Source organism: Haliotis rufescens, unplaced genomic scaffold, assembly GCF_023055435.1.
Source record: "Haliotis rufescens isolate VD_foot unplaced genomic scaffold, xgHalRufe1.0.p SCAF_55, whole genome shotgun sequence".
Classification (NCBI taxonomy): domain Eukaryota; kingdom Metazoa; phylum Mollusca; class Gastropoda; order Lepetellida; family Haliotidae; genus Haliotis; species Haliotis rufescens.
The window spans coordinates 32,706-49,189 of NW_025964279.1; the positions used below are offsets into that span (position 1 = coordinate 32,706).

The 16,484-nt window shown below is 42.4% G+C and overlaps 1 protein-coding gene across 2 annotated transcripts in view; it reads right to left on the reverse strand.

Moving 5' to 3' along the window:
* Positions 1-1,822: 1,822 nt before the first annotated feature.
* Positions 1,823-16,484, reverse strand: part of LOC124121423 (cationic amino acid transporter 4-like) — a 67,127-nt gene continuing 52,465 nt past the window's right edge. For both annotated transcript variants that reach the window (XM_046484421.2, XM_046484420.2), the window contains exons 2-4: positions 4,908-6,519; positions 3,962-4,070; positions 1,823-2,528 (exon numbers count right to left, since the gene is read on the reverse strand). In XM_046484421.2, coding sequence (XP_046340377.1) covers positions 2,338-2,528; positions 3,962-4,070; positions 4,908-6,506 — 1,899 coding nt within the window. In that variant the 5' untranslated portion in view covers positions 6,507-6,519 and the 3' untranslated portion in view covers positions 1,823-2,337. The remainder of the gene's footprint in view (positions 2,529-3,961; positions 4,071-4,907; positions 6,520-16,484) is intronic.

Consider the following 16,484-nt stretch of genomic DNA (forward strand, 5'->3'; position numbering starts at 1 on the left):
CAGCATGTTATTTTTTTTTTAAATTGTTTTAATTCCATGTTTAAAAAAACCTCAAACTTTTTAAATTATGAGACCAACCCTCCGTCCACCTAAACATTGGTACAGTTTAATTATGCAACAAAACTTTGACGTTTGAGTTACAGTTGAACACTGTTGTGTCGAACTTTGATGTCTTGTATTTACGGTTATCTCGAAGTAAAAGCTCAGTTCCTGCATATTCCTACTGTATTCATTCTATTCTGTTGTCAAACCTCGGATAACTCGTAGATCCCTTTTAACTTCGACACAACAGTGTTTTAATGTACGTTTGAAATGTATGTTTAAAAATTGGTATAATATTGATGAACGCATGTGTACTTTATATTTCTATTTTTGGGTTCGTTTGATTCGACAGAACCCCAATAACAGATACCATATTCGTTAATCGTGAAACTTGTTGATCTGGTATCCTGTTTTAACCGCTGTCCAAAGGGTTAGTTTCAGTGCATTACCTCCGTTACGGAAATCGATAAATGATAACATGATAAAAACTAAAATGAAAGAAGGAACATGCAAGTGACAAAATATATTGACACCTGTCCCCGTAGAGTGAGTGAGTTGGTTTTTAACGCCTCTTTGAACAGTTTTCCAGTTATACCACTGCGCGTCAGGTTTGTGTGGGAAGACAAACCAGAAGTGATGCAAGGCTCAAACTTTGGTGAAACCCACGGATATAATATATCCCCTTAGATAATATTCAGTTTGCAGCTATCAACAATAACTAACATGCCAATATGTCTCACTACCAAAATATCACAATCATAAATTAAACGAGTAAATAATACAGCAAAACCTCGTTAACCCGAACTCTTATCTCGGTATATCACCATTTCGGTTTAATATCGTCACTCCGCTTGTGTTGAACAGCGGATAACCCGAGGTATATTTGGCGGTCCACAGGACTTCGACTTAACGAGAGTTCAGCGTATCTGGACATGAACTATAACATAACAGTCTATGATACACTGTACAATATATCAGTATACTGGTACAAACAATAGGAGAATATACTTCTGAAACTAACAGTCTATATCAAAATAGCGCTTCATCGTACTTAAGCATTCGATTGTTATGCTTTTGACAAAAATATATATTGTACTGTTTACACATGAAAATATAAAGAGAACATTAATGTTTTTATAATAATTTGCCATCATATTTCCCGTTAGTACCGTGATACTGATCTTTGGGAATTGCACGTTCGTCTTTATAGGAAATCGAATACACCCCAACCAACGCCCCCGGTCCCATTTTCCCGATTCATCTTCTACTACCCTTTTCCAGTACATGCCCCCCCCCCCCCCTGCTATTTACACCACCACCCCACCCACCCCACCCTCCTTCCTCTACCCGTATCGCTCATCTTCCCGAAGCAAGGGCGTTAACTGACGATAAAAGTCCAGTTCCCAACCTTGCCGAACTAGGCTGGAATTCCGTTCAGGAGTTACAATTTGGTTGGACAAACGAGTCAACGCATTGTCCAATCAAAATTGCGTAACGAACTCGACATCCGGTCCGTAATCATCATGGATTTCAACGCGCGGATTTCGGTGGACTGCAGGATTTGCAAAACATGTGTCCCGTCAACAGGGCGTCGACATATATTTTGCAAATCTTTTCATGTTATTAATCACGGTGCTCAAGTGATTTGATGCACTTCGCGGGTTAAGACCCGTTTTATTACAATACTGATCTTGATTATCGATCTAATCATTTTGACTGTGCGCTGCCATTTTGTTTGAAGCAAATGCAAGTGAAATGAGTGATGGAATCTGATTGGTCAATAGGAGGGACATATAAGGGACATAACTCGTAATAGCCACTAGTGGCGCTACGATCGAGCCCGGAAATTCCAGCTTTGTTCGGCAGTTTTGGGAACAGGACTTTTATAGTCAGTTAACAACCTTGCCTCGGGAAGATGCGTACCGCTCAATATTGACGTTAATGTATATGAAGTTAATGTTGTATAAATTGTGTCTTGCGTTGGCCCTTCACTCCTCGATCTCAACTCAATCCACACGTACCCAGCAAGTATGGTTTCAGTAATGTAGTGTAAACACCACGGTCGGCGAGAGAACACCTGATCAACTGAGCTACCCAACATCCTACTCAAAAACTGAGTGAGAATGGTTTTTCAGCCATATCATGTCGGGAGTACCGAAAATGGATTCACACAATGTGCCCATGTGGAGAATCGAACCCGGTGGCGAGCGAACGCATTTGACAACAAGGTTACCTATTGACCCCTGAAACCTATGTCTGACTCTCAGCCCCACCCACTTTCAGCCCTCCCCTCCCTCAGTAGTCCGCGGGCAGCCCCTCATCTCTCCTGGGTGGCTGTTGTTCTTTGATCTCCTCGTCCAGGCGGGTGATGGATGTCCCCGCCCCCAAGGCGGCGTCCCCCGTGTATTCCACCATGGGGCCGTAGCCCGTCTCAGACTTGTTCTCCCGACTGTTGTGCATGCCGTAGGCGAAGTATACCACCAGACCTGGAGAGAAACATCCCATTATATATGGTGGTGGTATCCTGCTGTGTTTCAAGTGGAGTGAGTGAGTGAGTGAGTTGGGTTTAACGCCGCTTTTAACATTATTTCAGTTATATCACGGCGTGTCAGCTTAATGTGGGAGGAAAGCCCGAAGTGATGCAGGTCTAAGACGTTTACCACTTCGGCGTAACCCACGAGCACGGGTATGGTGCTGACAAACCTAGAAACATAATCGGGGCGAACCAGGATTCGAACTCACAATCATAGGTTTCTGGCGTGCCCAAGGGACGCAACTCTGCACAGCGAATCGCGGCGCCTTAGACGACTGGGCCACCCGTGCCCCCTGTTTCAAGTGGAGTATTAATCAGGTAGCATTATGAACATCCTAAATTTGTTAATACAACGAGCCCCGGGGAGAGTCCGAGTTCCAATTGGTCCCCAGCAACCTATGCTGATCGTAAGAGGTGGCTTAATAGATCGGGTTCGCAGGCTTCGGGACTTTTTTATTGCATGTCATCGTACCCTGACGGCTTGGATCGTTGCTGACAACACTAATCACTGAATTGTCTGGTCCAGATTCGATTTTGTGTGTTCGTTTGTGTGTACGTGATTGTGTATGTTCGTGTCCAGACTCAAATACTTGCAGAGCGCTGTCGTATAGCTCGAATATTGCAGAGTGAGGCGTTAAACCAAACACGCACGCAAGCACGCACGCACGCACGCACGCACGCACATAATCGAATCTGGACCAGACAACCCAATGATTGATATTGTGAACAACGAGCCACGCCCTCGGGGCACCATGACATGCCATCAGCCATGTGTTTGTTTGTTTGTTTGTTGTTTAACGCCGCACTCAGCAATATTCCAGCTACATGACGGCGGTCTGTAAAATAATCGAGTCTGGACCAGACAATCCAGTGATTGACATCATGAGCATCGATCCACGCAATTGGGATCGATGACATGTATCAACCAAGTCAGCGAGACTGACCACCCGATCCCGTTAGTCGCCTTTTACGACAAGCATAGTCGCCTTTTACGGCAAGCATGGGTTGCTGAAGACCTATTCTATCCCGGAATCTTCACGGGTCATCAGCCATGTGTCCGTGCCTGACCATGCACGAGGCCACCCGATCCCTTTGATCCTCTTTTGACCAGCACAGGTTGATGGAGACCAATGCTAAGCCGGAATCACTTCGGATTCATTGTGTTTAAGCATTTGGGGAGATTGTGATAGGTATAGTGATTCATTTAAAGTTGAATTGGACGGATGCCGCCATCGGACTAATTCAGATTTCTGTCAGTACTAGGTTAAATTAACAGTCCCGAATTCATCACGTTAGTATTGATCGACAACCCTTACAGTGAAAAAAGAACCTCTCACAGGGCATCAGCGAGGCTGGTAAGTACAGTGCTGCTCACAAACAACTCACCTACTGCCATCCAGATGGCAAGACGAATCCACGTGAGATACGACAGAGAGAACATGAGGGCGACGTTAAAGCACATCGACAGCGACGGCAGCAACGGCACCAAGGGAATCTGAAAAGTACATTTTTCTCAAATTAGGAGCTTTTCTTGATAATGTGTCAATGTCTGCCCCAAAAGTGGTCTTTTATTGCGATAGGATTAGTTTTGTACATAAATCACATTTGCGTCGTTTTTGTTCAGTGATATTATTTTTGGTTTTCTTATATGAAGATAAACACAGTCATATCTGAAGATATCCCAAGAGTTATGGGTATAATTCTTGCTTCTGGTTAGAGTTAGTTATTGCTATTTACGACACATGATACAGCGAAGAACCGTTAATCCGAAATTCACTCCTTCCAGAAAATTATTTTTGTAACGTCTTTACGGATAATCCGTACCCCCGAATCATTATTTCGGAATTCCTTAATCTGGGTAATTTACTAGAAACGGTGACGTTCAAATTAACGTGTTTGTTTGTTGGTTGGTTGGTTGGTTTGTTGTTTAACGCCGCACTCAGCAATATTACAGCTATATGGCGGCGGTCTGTAAATAATCGAGTCTGGACCAGACAATCCAGTGATTAATATCATGAGCATCAATCCACGCAATTGGGGTCGATGACATGCATTAACCAAGTCAGCGAGCCTGACCACCCGATCCCGTTAGTCGCCTTTTACGACAAGCATAGTCACCTTTTACGGCAAGCATAGTCACCTTTTACGGCAAGCATGGGTTGCTGAAGACCTATTCTACCCCGGAATCTCACGTGTTTGCACTGCGTACGAATTTACTCTATGTCTCGATACCAAAGGGGACTGAGTAATTTTATTCAAAGCAATTAACAATCAGATAACTGGATAAGCGTTATATGTTCTGTATTTGTAATTCACAAATGAGCTACCGTACCTGGAATGTCATGAAAGCGTCGTTCTGCTCATGCGCAATAATGACAAGGTAGAAAAACACGATCCCACCCACGAACAGAATGATGAGGACAATTATCCACCAGGTGGCGCCAGTCAAATAAGGGAAGCCATATATGCACGTCACACAAAGACACGTGATTAGCACGCCCATCAGAACGGTTGCCATGGTGACGCAGCTCCCTGGCTCAAATCCGCGTAGGATTGGAAGCTCCTTGAGACTTGATCTTAACTTCCCGAAATCATCATGGCTTTTGGATTTCTTCATGATAACACTCTTCTCTGACATCGCATCTTCTTCTTGAGGAACCTCCTCGGGTTTCAATTTAAACTGACATTTTGTAACTGGCTGATATCTTAGAATAATTATGCTAGCAGCAACTATAGTGTAGGCTAGAAGAGTACCTATGGACATAAACTCGACAAGGGTTTCAATCTCGAATAACAAGGCTCCTAAGGCTGCTAGAAAGCCGAACACCGCTATAGACCAAACTGGGGTTTGGGAGCGCGGATGAACACGTGCAAATATGGAGAAAAGTAGTCCGTCATCAGCCATTGCGTAAACTGACCGTGGCAGTGAGAAGGCCCCGCCAAGAAGGGACGTGGTAATGCCGAACAGAGTTCCAATTGCAACAATATATTTTGCCCAAGTTGCTCCATTGTACGCGAAGGCCATCGGGAAGGCTGCAGTCGGGTCAGTTTGGTCAAACGGTACCATCAACGTTAAACTGATGCTGACGAGCATATAGAGAACCGTGACTACAGCAAGGGCGATAGCTGTAGCAACCGGTATCGACTTCTCAGGGTGCCTTGCTTCTTCTCCCGAGACGGCGATCCCTTCAAATCCTATGTATGCAAAAAAACAGGACGCAGCGCCACCCAATGTCCCACCGAAGCCAAAAGGAAAGAATCCACCTCTATTGGTGTTGGTCCAGTTGTCGATGTCGGCATAGTAGAACCCCGCACAGATGATGAAGGCGATGACAATCCCGTTCAGTATTGTAAAGGTGCTGTTGAAATGAATGGAGAACTTTGCTCCTGTACCTACAATGATGAACACAACTATAGTTATCGCCCATGCGAGGAAGTCAGGATAGTCAGATATCCAATCGTTACCCTTGCCCATGTAGCCGATCGTGGCAATAGTGCTGTTCCTTATTGCGCCGTCGAACAATGAGTCGATGGAGCCGCTCCACGCACGCGCTACTGCCGCTGCGCCAATCAGGTGCTCCAAGACAACATTCCAGCCAATCACAAAGCCCCATACTTCTCCAACGGTGACGTAAGTGTAGGAATAGGCCGAGCCGGCCTTTGGAACCCTGGCTCCGAACTCGGCGTAACAAAGAGCGGAAAGAAGCGCAGCTACTCCGGCGAAGAGATACGAGAGAACGGCGGAGGGTCCAGCTTTGTTATGAACGACTGTTCCGGTTAGTACGTAGATTCCTGCTCCGATCATGTGACCGATCCCAAGCATGGTGATATCGAAGGTGTTGAGACATCGTCGTAGAGATGTCTCATGGAAGTCGTCGTTGATGGTTTTAGTCCGCGTTATCCTGCCGATGAAACGTTGAAGCGCTGACATCTTGAATGGTGGTCTGGAATAGAGAAACAGTTAGTTAGATGGGTACCCGACAGGACTTGGGCAATGCTTAAATGAACTAAGTCTTACAATACAGCGTGATAGACTTTGATTAAGTTTATACACTTATAATCGAATGTGTCAAATGAATGTTTGCAGCTTTCTTCCCGATGAAATCAGAGAACCAAATCATCACAGAAGTTGTAACAGTAAATACGTTTATAACGAACACGCTTATGACGAACTTCCGGATATAACGAACTGTTTCATGGTCCCGTCCATTTTGTGTGTACAGTAGACTACGGTTATAACGAACTCAAAGGGACAACTAATTTTAGTTCGTTATAACCGTAGTTCGTTATAAGCATATATACAGCATAACTACAGCAAATAGTCGGGACCAAAAAGTAAGTTCGTTATATCCGTCAGTTCGTTATAAGCGTGTTCATTTTAACCTACTGTATATGTTGTACAAATGCTTATAACGAACTACGGTATAACGAATTAAAATTAGTGGTCCCTTTGAGTTCGTTATAACCGTAGTTGACTGTACATTACAGTCCATCCTGAAAACAATCCTTTCCAGTAGAGTGATAATGATAAATATATCGGCACATATCCGAAAGAGTGAGTGAATGTTGTTTTACGCAAAAGTCACAGATATATGATAGTGGTATGTAAGCCAGTGGTCGACAGTGATCAACAATGGGGCACGATTGCACACCATCAGCAAGGTCAGACATTGTAGCCAGCTGGGCCCCTTTCACAAAGCGATTGAAGCGCTCCAACTATTGCAACTCCCAAACTCTAACACCGACTTACGACAGTCGTACTGCTAAACACGCTTTTTGTAACGATGCCCTGTATTATACACCACCTAGGTCCCGTCCCACAAAGAGATCCTACAGCTAAGACAATCGAAACGTCCCATACTTTAACAGACTTATTGCGTTCGTGACGCTGAGATCGCTTTGCGAACGGTCCAAGGGTCTTCATTAGTCGGCTCCGACAAGGAAGGGAGGTTTGGGAGCCACATGACTCTAATCAGGCATCCCCATGGATATGCACACATCTCACTAACTAAAACGTCTCCTTTGTGCAAAAAGGGTTCAGCAGGAGGTTCCATTCAATCACCATCCCGAATTGTAAGGTTTCAAACACAGTCAATATCACCCCCAATGGCCATCCCATTATCCACCACTCTCACCTTGCACACAATAGTCAAGAGCGATCACATTTGAAATAACTCACTGAGGAAATCGACTTCAGTCGATATTTCAAATTTGATTTCAAAGGAAGCTTGCAAAATGCAAATTGATTATAGTGCACGCAAATTGGTAATAGTATTTAAATATCGAATTATTAGCTCGATTTCACCGGAAGATTGCATGACGTTCTGTAGTAACGAATGGGGGTTATTTCTCTCGCTAACCTTCCATGTAAGTTGATTTTATTCGCTTTTACTTCGTTAAACCGCCTGGTAAACTGAATGATGCACTGGTATTCCGTATTTCTATAACAATTAAACTGCCTCTGTGGTCCAGAGCGAGCGTCAGCCCGGAGGTTGGTGCTTCGATGCCCTGGCCGCGTCCTACCAAGCTACGTTACAAAATGGTACTTGATGTTACCCTGCCTTGTACTTGGCATGAAGGGGCTAAAAACAAGGACTGGGCGGCTCGGAGTCAGCACACTGTGTCTGAGTGGGGCCATGTCCGGACTGGTACGCGCGCGCGAGCACGCACGCACGCACGCACGCACGCACGCACGCACGCACGCACACACACACACACACACACACACACACACACACACACACACACACACCGCTACATAAGTGCAGTAATCTTGAACGCGACGTTCAACCCCATTTCACCTCACCTCTCATAACATGTGGCTGAGTATTAAAGCTTCATTAGAGTGGGGGGAAGAGGGTTTATGCTTTATTCGAGAAGAAAATATTATTTTAGTAATTCTTCAATGCATTTTTTTCGACAAGGAGTAACACATACCTCTTTTCATTTGGAATCCGCAATGCATTCAACGCTTGCTTCTAAAAACATAATTATTTATTTTTTGTCAAACCCTGTGGGGAATCCTTATACCTCATGCTTGACGTTAGCGCCAACGCAGATGGGATCGGGGCTTCAAGCTCTGTGACTTTGCTGATTGCGTGCCATTGACGGTGCTTGTTTTAAGCCAAATTTGCCTTTTCCCAGTTATATATCGGCACAGAAATAATCGAATCTTGGTTATGCAACAGGTTGTTGCCTAGCAACCATCAACGCCATCGCAGTACGATGACACACGATCCACCGAGTCACACCTTGTGGCATCCACTACTCAATTCTAGTCAGTTCTCAGGAACCTGTACATAATCCATGTCTGATCCATGCAGGCCAAAAGCCGGGTTATCAACCTAGGCCCGTTCCACAAAACGATCGTAGCTCTACGGCTGTCGTAAGTCTGGGGGGCACGGATGGCCCAGTCGTCTAAGGCGCCGCGATTCGCTGTGCAGAGTTGCGTCCCTTGGGCACGACAGAAACCTATGATTGTGGGTTCGAATCCCGGTTCGCCCCGATTATGTTTCTAGGTTTGTCAGCACCATACCCGTGCTCGTGGGTTTCACTGAAGTGGTAAACGTCTTAGACCTGCATCACTTCGGGCTTTCCTCCCACATTAAGCTGACACGCTTTGATATAACTGGAATACTGTTAATAGCGACGTTAAACCCAACTCACTCACTCACTCACTCGTGAGTCTGTGTTAAAGTATGGTAGTTTCGATCAACTGAGTGCTAACATCGCTTTGCGGAACGAGGACCAGATCGACACACTGCGAGAAGGCATGTAAAAGTTACCCGTGGGTGAGGATGAGGAATAATGATCTCTGGGAAACATTAGCGGTTGAATAAATAAATGTTTATATCCATCTTCTCGCGGCAAAGGTGTTTAGAGACTTTCTGCAGTAACATTTTAGGATGGTACTTCAACAAGTTTAAGTGTCATCGGATGAGGTGAAATGGAGTGTAACGTCACGTCCAAGTTTATTTCACTTGCATGGTGTGTGTGTGTGTGTGTGTGTGTGTGTGTGTGTGTGTGTGTGTGTGTGTGTGTGTGTGTGCTCTTGTACTAGATTTCGAGATACCATGCCGCAGTTTAACATTAATACTCTTCTCAGACACATCTTACTGACTCCGAGCCGACCATTCCTTGTCTTATCCCCTAAATGCCGAGCACCAGGCAGGGTAACAACAAGTACCATCTCCTTACGTCTATTGGAATGACGCGATCGGGGATCGAACCCCTGACCTTCCGTTCTCCGAGCGGACGCTCTGCCAGTCGACCACGGAGGCGGTCTTAGTATCATCGGCTGCAAACACAGGCACGTGTCTTTCCATGCGTGAGGGCCACTTACTGCTATCTATCACGTAGCTGTGTCCAGTATGCGTCAGGGGCGATCCCTAAGAGAAACGTTCTTCGCGGTGTCATTCCCAGTCTGGGTAGCCATCACTCACGGATAAAATCGATCACGGCAACCATTTACCACAGAAAGCTAGTTTCCCATTCTTCCTCAAGTTGCTATGCCAACAGACTAAACTGTAAACTCTATCATGGATCTTCCATCATAATTACAGCAATTGGTGAGGTGGGGAAGCTTAAACGATCTCTCAAACACGTGACGACCGTTCACGCTGACATGCGGTGAACATCCGTGTACTAACAGTGTAATTATGGAAATCCCTTAAATGCCGTTACTAACCAGTGACATGTCTCCAAAACACGCAATATGATCATGAGTTATGTCAAGAAGGGTCATGTTTGTTTGTTTGTTTGTTGTTTAACGCCGCACTAAGCAATATTCCAGCTATGTGACGGCGGTCTGTAAATAATCGAGTCTGGACCAGACAATCCAGTGACACTGCAAACACGAAAACGTCGTTTTTTTCCGTATATGGTCATTGGACGGAAAAACGACTAAAAATTCATTAAAACTGATTAATTGGTCAGCGTCTAGAAAGTGTCCAGAAAAGGGTCGAGTTTTTCAAGCGTAAAATGGACGGAAAAACGATGCTTTTTGCTCCGCCTTGTACAACTGTTAACGGCCAATCAGATGGCGCTGGTCCCCCGACGCACGTGATGTCCAAGGCTTCCTTTCGGAAGCTTTAGGTTTCGTATTTCTGGCATGCCTTGCTCTAGTATCTGTCGCGCGCAGTGCAGCGAGATTTGCTGATAAGCTAGTTTTAGGATATGTTACATGTTAATGGAATTCAGACACGCGCCAAGAAGTCAAACCAAACAATGTTACTAAGTTTATTGTGGTAACGGCTATGTACAGTTACCCCTATCGGATAATGGGTTGTGTTTCATTTGGTTATAACAATAACCATTTTTTTAATGTGAAGTTTACAAGATATACGACTTGGACGCGAGGTCGGTCTCATGACGTTCTTCACGTGACTGTATTCTTGAAAAGGCCTAAACACTGACTACTTCCACATTCCTGGGGAAAACCCTTGGAATTCCCTGGTACGAATTCATACAGAAGCGTGGTTGCAAGCCCATTTAAGGATACCCTCGCTACAACCCTTCCCAGAGAGAAAAAACACGGAAAAAAATCCAAACTGTCGCAGTGACAATTTACAGAAATCTATGAATTTACCTTAGTATCTATTTGACACATCTTCACAATCACCTTTCAATGATCGGCCAATTGATCAGTGATGCCACAGGCTTGAAATAGCCACAGGTTAAGTAACAACTTCGAAAATATCTCCCGTCACGTTTATCGTGTCGGCCATTTTGACGTATTGTACTTGATGTAAATGTATTACGACGCTCTGTCATTGTAATTGACTTACTGAGGTAATTCTGTAAAAGATCTTCTCATCTAATGAGGATATTGTTTGGAATATATTTCTTGTAAACATACTAAAACATATGTTCCTCACTTTGGGAGGAACTATTTTATTCCGGGGTGGCCCATTAAATCTAGTAGTAAGTCAAGGCACCATGCGTGATCTGTTATTTTATGTGTTTCAATTACGATTTGGGGCGTCAATAAAATACACTGACGCAAGTATATTCTATTCAAATCAATTGGCTAATTGAATATGCTTTCTTTTACATATTACATAACATCACTGCACAAAATATGAACAGTTGCAGTAACACACTACGGTAATCGCATTAAACATCATTTTCAACTGTACAGTATATCAGTATTTCAGTTATATCCTGGTGTATCAGACTGATGTGGGATAAAAATCCGAAGAGGTTCAGGTCATCCAATGGGTGTTCGGGAAAAGGTGAGCGTATCCTGCCACACAAGTGGCACCCGTCACAAACACATGCAAGGACAAGTCAATTGTTCACCTGAACAAAGCACGGAAACACACAATGATGCCCGTCCTCAGCTTTACCGAGCATGTAAATTATTTTGTCCGTCAAAAACATGGACGAGTATAAACAATATGTTCATTCACGTAATACATGTCATACATTTGACAAAATGTATTGACTCGGAGCATTATTGTTAATCACAGCGTATGCAGTTGAACTCATCACCCATCCCATTATTGATAACCCTTTTTGAAGATCTATGAAATCAGAAGCTGCAACACTCTATCTTTTAACTGGCATGTCAGACTTCTATTTCATTACTCAGTTTTATTTGCACGGATTACTATGGGAGGGACATTGTCTCGTTGTCGCATTGTCGCATTGACGCCTTTACAAAAACAAGCAAAACGTGTTAAAATTAACAAAAGCGCGACAATTGGCCATTTGTCGCATTGTCGCGTGTTCGCATTGTCGCTCTTTGATAATCCTTTTCTTTATTTTACAAAAGGGCGACGATGCCGAAACGCGACATTTTCAAGGTCAAAATATGTCTCGTTGTCGCATTGTCGCCCCATCACAAATGTGTATAAAAGGCGTAAAGTTCAGTTATTGTTACAGTTAGGAAGTTCAACCTGATAAATGTACGTCTTGAAATGAAAACACAAGTCCGTCCGCGAGTCCATAACGTTTTATTGTGAGCTCTTCTCCAAAAGTGCTTAGTGTTCAACTCCCAGTTCCAAACACGTAGTACCTCCTCAATAATCCACATACCTCCAGTGCAGTGGTCTTCCGGAAGATCTTACTCTTGACCGTATTAGACAACTGACGAGGGCATTGCCTAAAAGTCGGGCCGGGCCGGGCCAAGACGGGCCAAAGTGTTATTGGCTAATTACTTCATTATCGGCGATCATACCTACATATTATTGATGCAACATACACACATGACATTAATTAACAATCACCAACCAAAAACGTGAAACATAATTAGGTATTTCGGAGTAAATCGCTTGAAATCCAGAAAGTGGAGCTGTGTGTAAGCGTCGCTGATCTAGGTAACATGTAAAAGAGCAATCGTTAAACGAAATAAGATTTGAAACGTATCAAATACTTCTAGCTCTCGCGATACAAATTTCCATCTGTTGGCATAGTGTTTATATTTATAGGATAGTACTATATCTATGTAAATACCACTTAATATTGTCACTGTTCATCGTGTATAAAGCAGACACCTTGGTTAAAGTAGACCTCTTCTCCCCATACTCTCAACAGTCTCACAAGTGTTCGGTCCGACTTGGCCTGGGCTGTCAAAATCAACTTAAACCTCACAGATGTAACATCAAATGGATTCACACCTATAGATTAGTATTATATCTACCTAAATATCTCTTTATAGTGTCTCAGATCGCGGTTTTTTAAGAAAACAAGGTGCTCAAAGTGAAGCCCTTTTCCCTCTACATTCTCAACATAGTCTCTATCAGAAGTGGTGCTCGGTCCGACTTGTCCCGGGCTGTCAAATCAATTATACACACAGATGTATCATCAAATGTGTTAATATCTGTAGCTTAGTATTGTATCTACCTAAAAAACACTTTATAATGTCACAGTACATCGTATTTAAAGAAAACAAGGTGCTCAAAGTGAAGCCCTTTCCCCTCTAGATTCTCAACATAGTCTCAATCAAAAGTGTTTGGCTTGTGTTGGGTCCGACTTGGCCCGGGCTGTCAAAATCAACTTTAAACACACAGCTGTATCATCAATGTAGAGGGAAAAGGGCTTCACTTTGAGCACCAAGTTTTCTTTACATACCGCGATCTGAGACACTATAAAGTGGTATACAAGTAGATATTATATCATTTTGTCTTGGAACATCTATAAGATGTACAGCTACATGTATTTATGTTGAGATCCACTGAAATGAAATGGTTAGTTCACTTGTTACATTTATATAGAACAGAACGATATTTGTGATTAAATATGATTGTGGATACATTTACCTTGGCTTTATTTTAAAATTCAACAATAGCTTGCGTGTGGTTTGTTTGGAAGCATAAAATCAACTATTGTTTGTAAAAACCATTTGTGTGTGTTAATATATATGTTTTTTTAAAGGAAGAGGTGTTTGAATAAATATTTATTTGTGTGTTCACAAACCCGTATCATGTCATTATATTTTCCTGAATAACATGTTGTTTGCATGTAAAATAAATGTCCCTGTTCACCTATGTAGAAAGTCGATAAGCGAAATAAAACTGAGTAACAGACTGTGTATTATAGATCCATAGAAATACGATTGCATAGACGATTAATTCAGAATACAACAGGTGTAAGGTGTGGCTTATTGACATGTATCTCGATGACTAATTGAAATGTATTTCGCAGGTAATTATCAATAAACATTGTGACAGAAAAACAAGTGAAGGATTGAGTTGAATTTTAGTTTTGCGAAAAAGGTCCGTGGTTTCTGTGGATGAAACTAAGTTTGACAATGTTGCAAATGATCACTTTCTTTGACTTCATTACGGATTCCTCAACCTGTATCGAGGAGAATTGTTTACAGTTAAGTAAAATTCTAATTAAGATTTCTTAAAGCTGTCACGGTGGCAAATTCAAACTTCGATATCATGGTACACAGTTCTATTGTAAAGTCAGATTGGGAGTTCGAATTGGCGCTATGTATTTTTATCTCGAATTTGAAATAAGCGGTTAAATTTATATGTTTTGTTTGTTTGTTTTTTTTGGTTTTTTTGTTTAACGCCACACTCAGCAATATGCCAGCTATATGACGGAGGTCATGCAAATAATCAAGTCTGGACCTGACAATCCAGTGATTGACATCACGAGCATCAATCCAAACAATTGGGATAAGATGATATGCATCCAATCAACCAAGTCAGCGAGCCTGACAACCAACCCGATCCCGTTAGTCGCATCTAACGACAACCGTAGTCACCTTTTAATACAAGCATTGGTTGCTGAAGATCTGTTCTAACCCTGATCTTCACAGGTCCAAATCTATATGTATTTTTATGGTGAGGCGGTCGTGATCGGAGAATAGGTTCGAGAGTTCGGTACACACATTCGTGGTCAATATCTCTCATGTTGTGGATGATAGGGATTTTGTCTTTTTTTGAAGAAATGTCATCAGTGGCATGCTTTTGATGGTACACAAAACGTAAGCTTTACCTCGAACATGCTAGTTCCGGTCACAAAATATATGCTTTATCTTTTACTGATTTTTGTATTAATAACATTACAACGTTTCTCAAGGTTACAGACTCCAAGGATTCATTAAAGTGCATTTCAAGCACCTAAAATTGACAACTAACACCCTGATCGCAAAACTCCTAACGATTTTTACTAAAAATAGATACGAAAACTTTTGCTGAACCCGAGATTTGAATGACTGACAAATCCGTACTTTCTTGTGTTCTCATACATAAAACAGCAGTGTAAACATGATCTAACATGGCTTAATGTGGAATGTGCCTAGGATTGTAAACTGTCCATATTATTCCAAATTGTATGCATACACATGTGTCATGTCTTTATTTGGTTTTGTGTCTCTACCCGCAAACATATGTGGCAAGATACACCTTCCAGGATAGTGGACGATGTGGACACTGACGAAAATGTCTACAACATGTCCAAACATTCCCAAACAGACAGAATCATATGCTTTCTGAAAGTCAATCCAGCACATCGTTGTTGTCGTTGTCGTTATCCTTCAAGGATAGTGGACGGTATGGACACTGGAATATTTCGAATATTTGGAAATGTGTGCATTTTAATTAATATAAACACTATTTTAAGCGTCAGGAAACGGGATTTTTCTTGTCATGAATGGCGAGTATAACAACTTGGGAAGCTAGCTTGACATTTCGTTAGTACGGTCCTCATACTGTCTTTGCCTTGTTTCTCCTGAATCTCATTAGTTTCAAAAGAAACAGATAAATCGGTCATACAATGCTTTCATTGGATTTATCAAAAAGGACCATATCAGGTTTGTTCGCTTGGATACGTCTGACTCTGTATGTGGGCGTATTCCAAAGAATTTTATATGTAATTATCATTTCCCACGACGCCCTCTGCATATTCTGGGTCGTACCATTGATGGTCTCGGAGTCAAAACCACACATTACGGTAACAAGAGGATCGAACCATGCCAAAGATACTGTGTTTGTGTCAAGCTGGACATCAACTTTGACACAAAATCACACATTGACGTTTTCGAGTAGCAAGTGACTGCTTCTAGGTCGATTTGATATGGCACTTCGCTTGATTGACACTCATTTCTGTACCGTCCAGCACCATCAACAAAATAAACATTAACATTGATATTCAGTACTGCATCAATGGGTCGTTTAGGAAAATCCATTGAATGACTTGTTTTCAGTCTTGACATGCTTCACAAGAGGATCTTCAGATAAATAAATATGTGCAATAGTGCACGATTAAATTCAATCATGAAAGGCATCCTTGTTAATCACAACACAGACGTTAAAATATGGTGATCATCCTCATCATAAACAACTATCATTATGATGTTTATGTTCCCGTCAGAGTACATCGTATTTAAAGAAAACAAGGTATAGATATAAACACATTTGATGATACAACCGTGAGTTTAAAGTTGATTTTGACA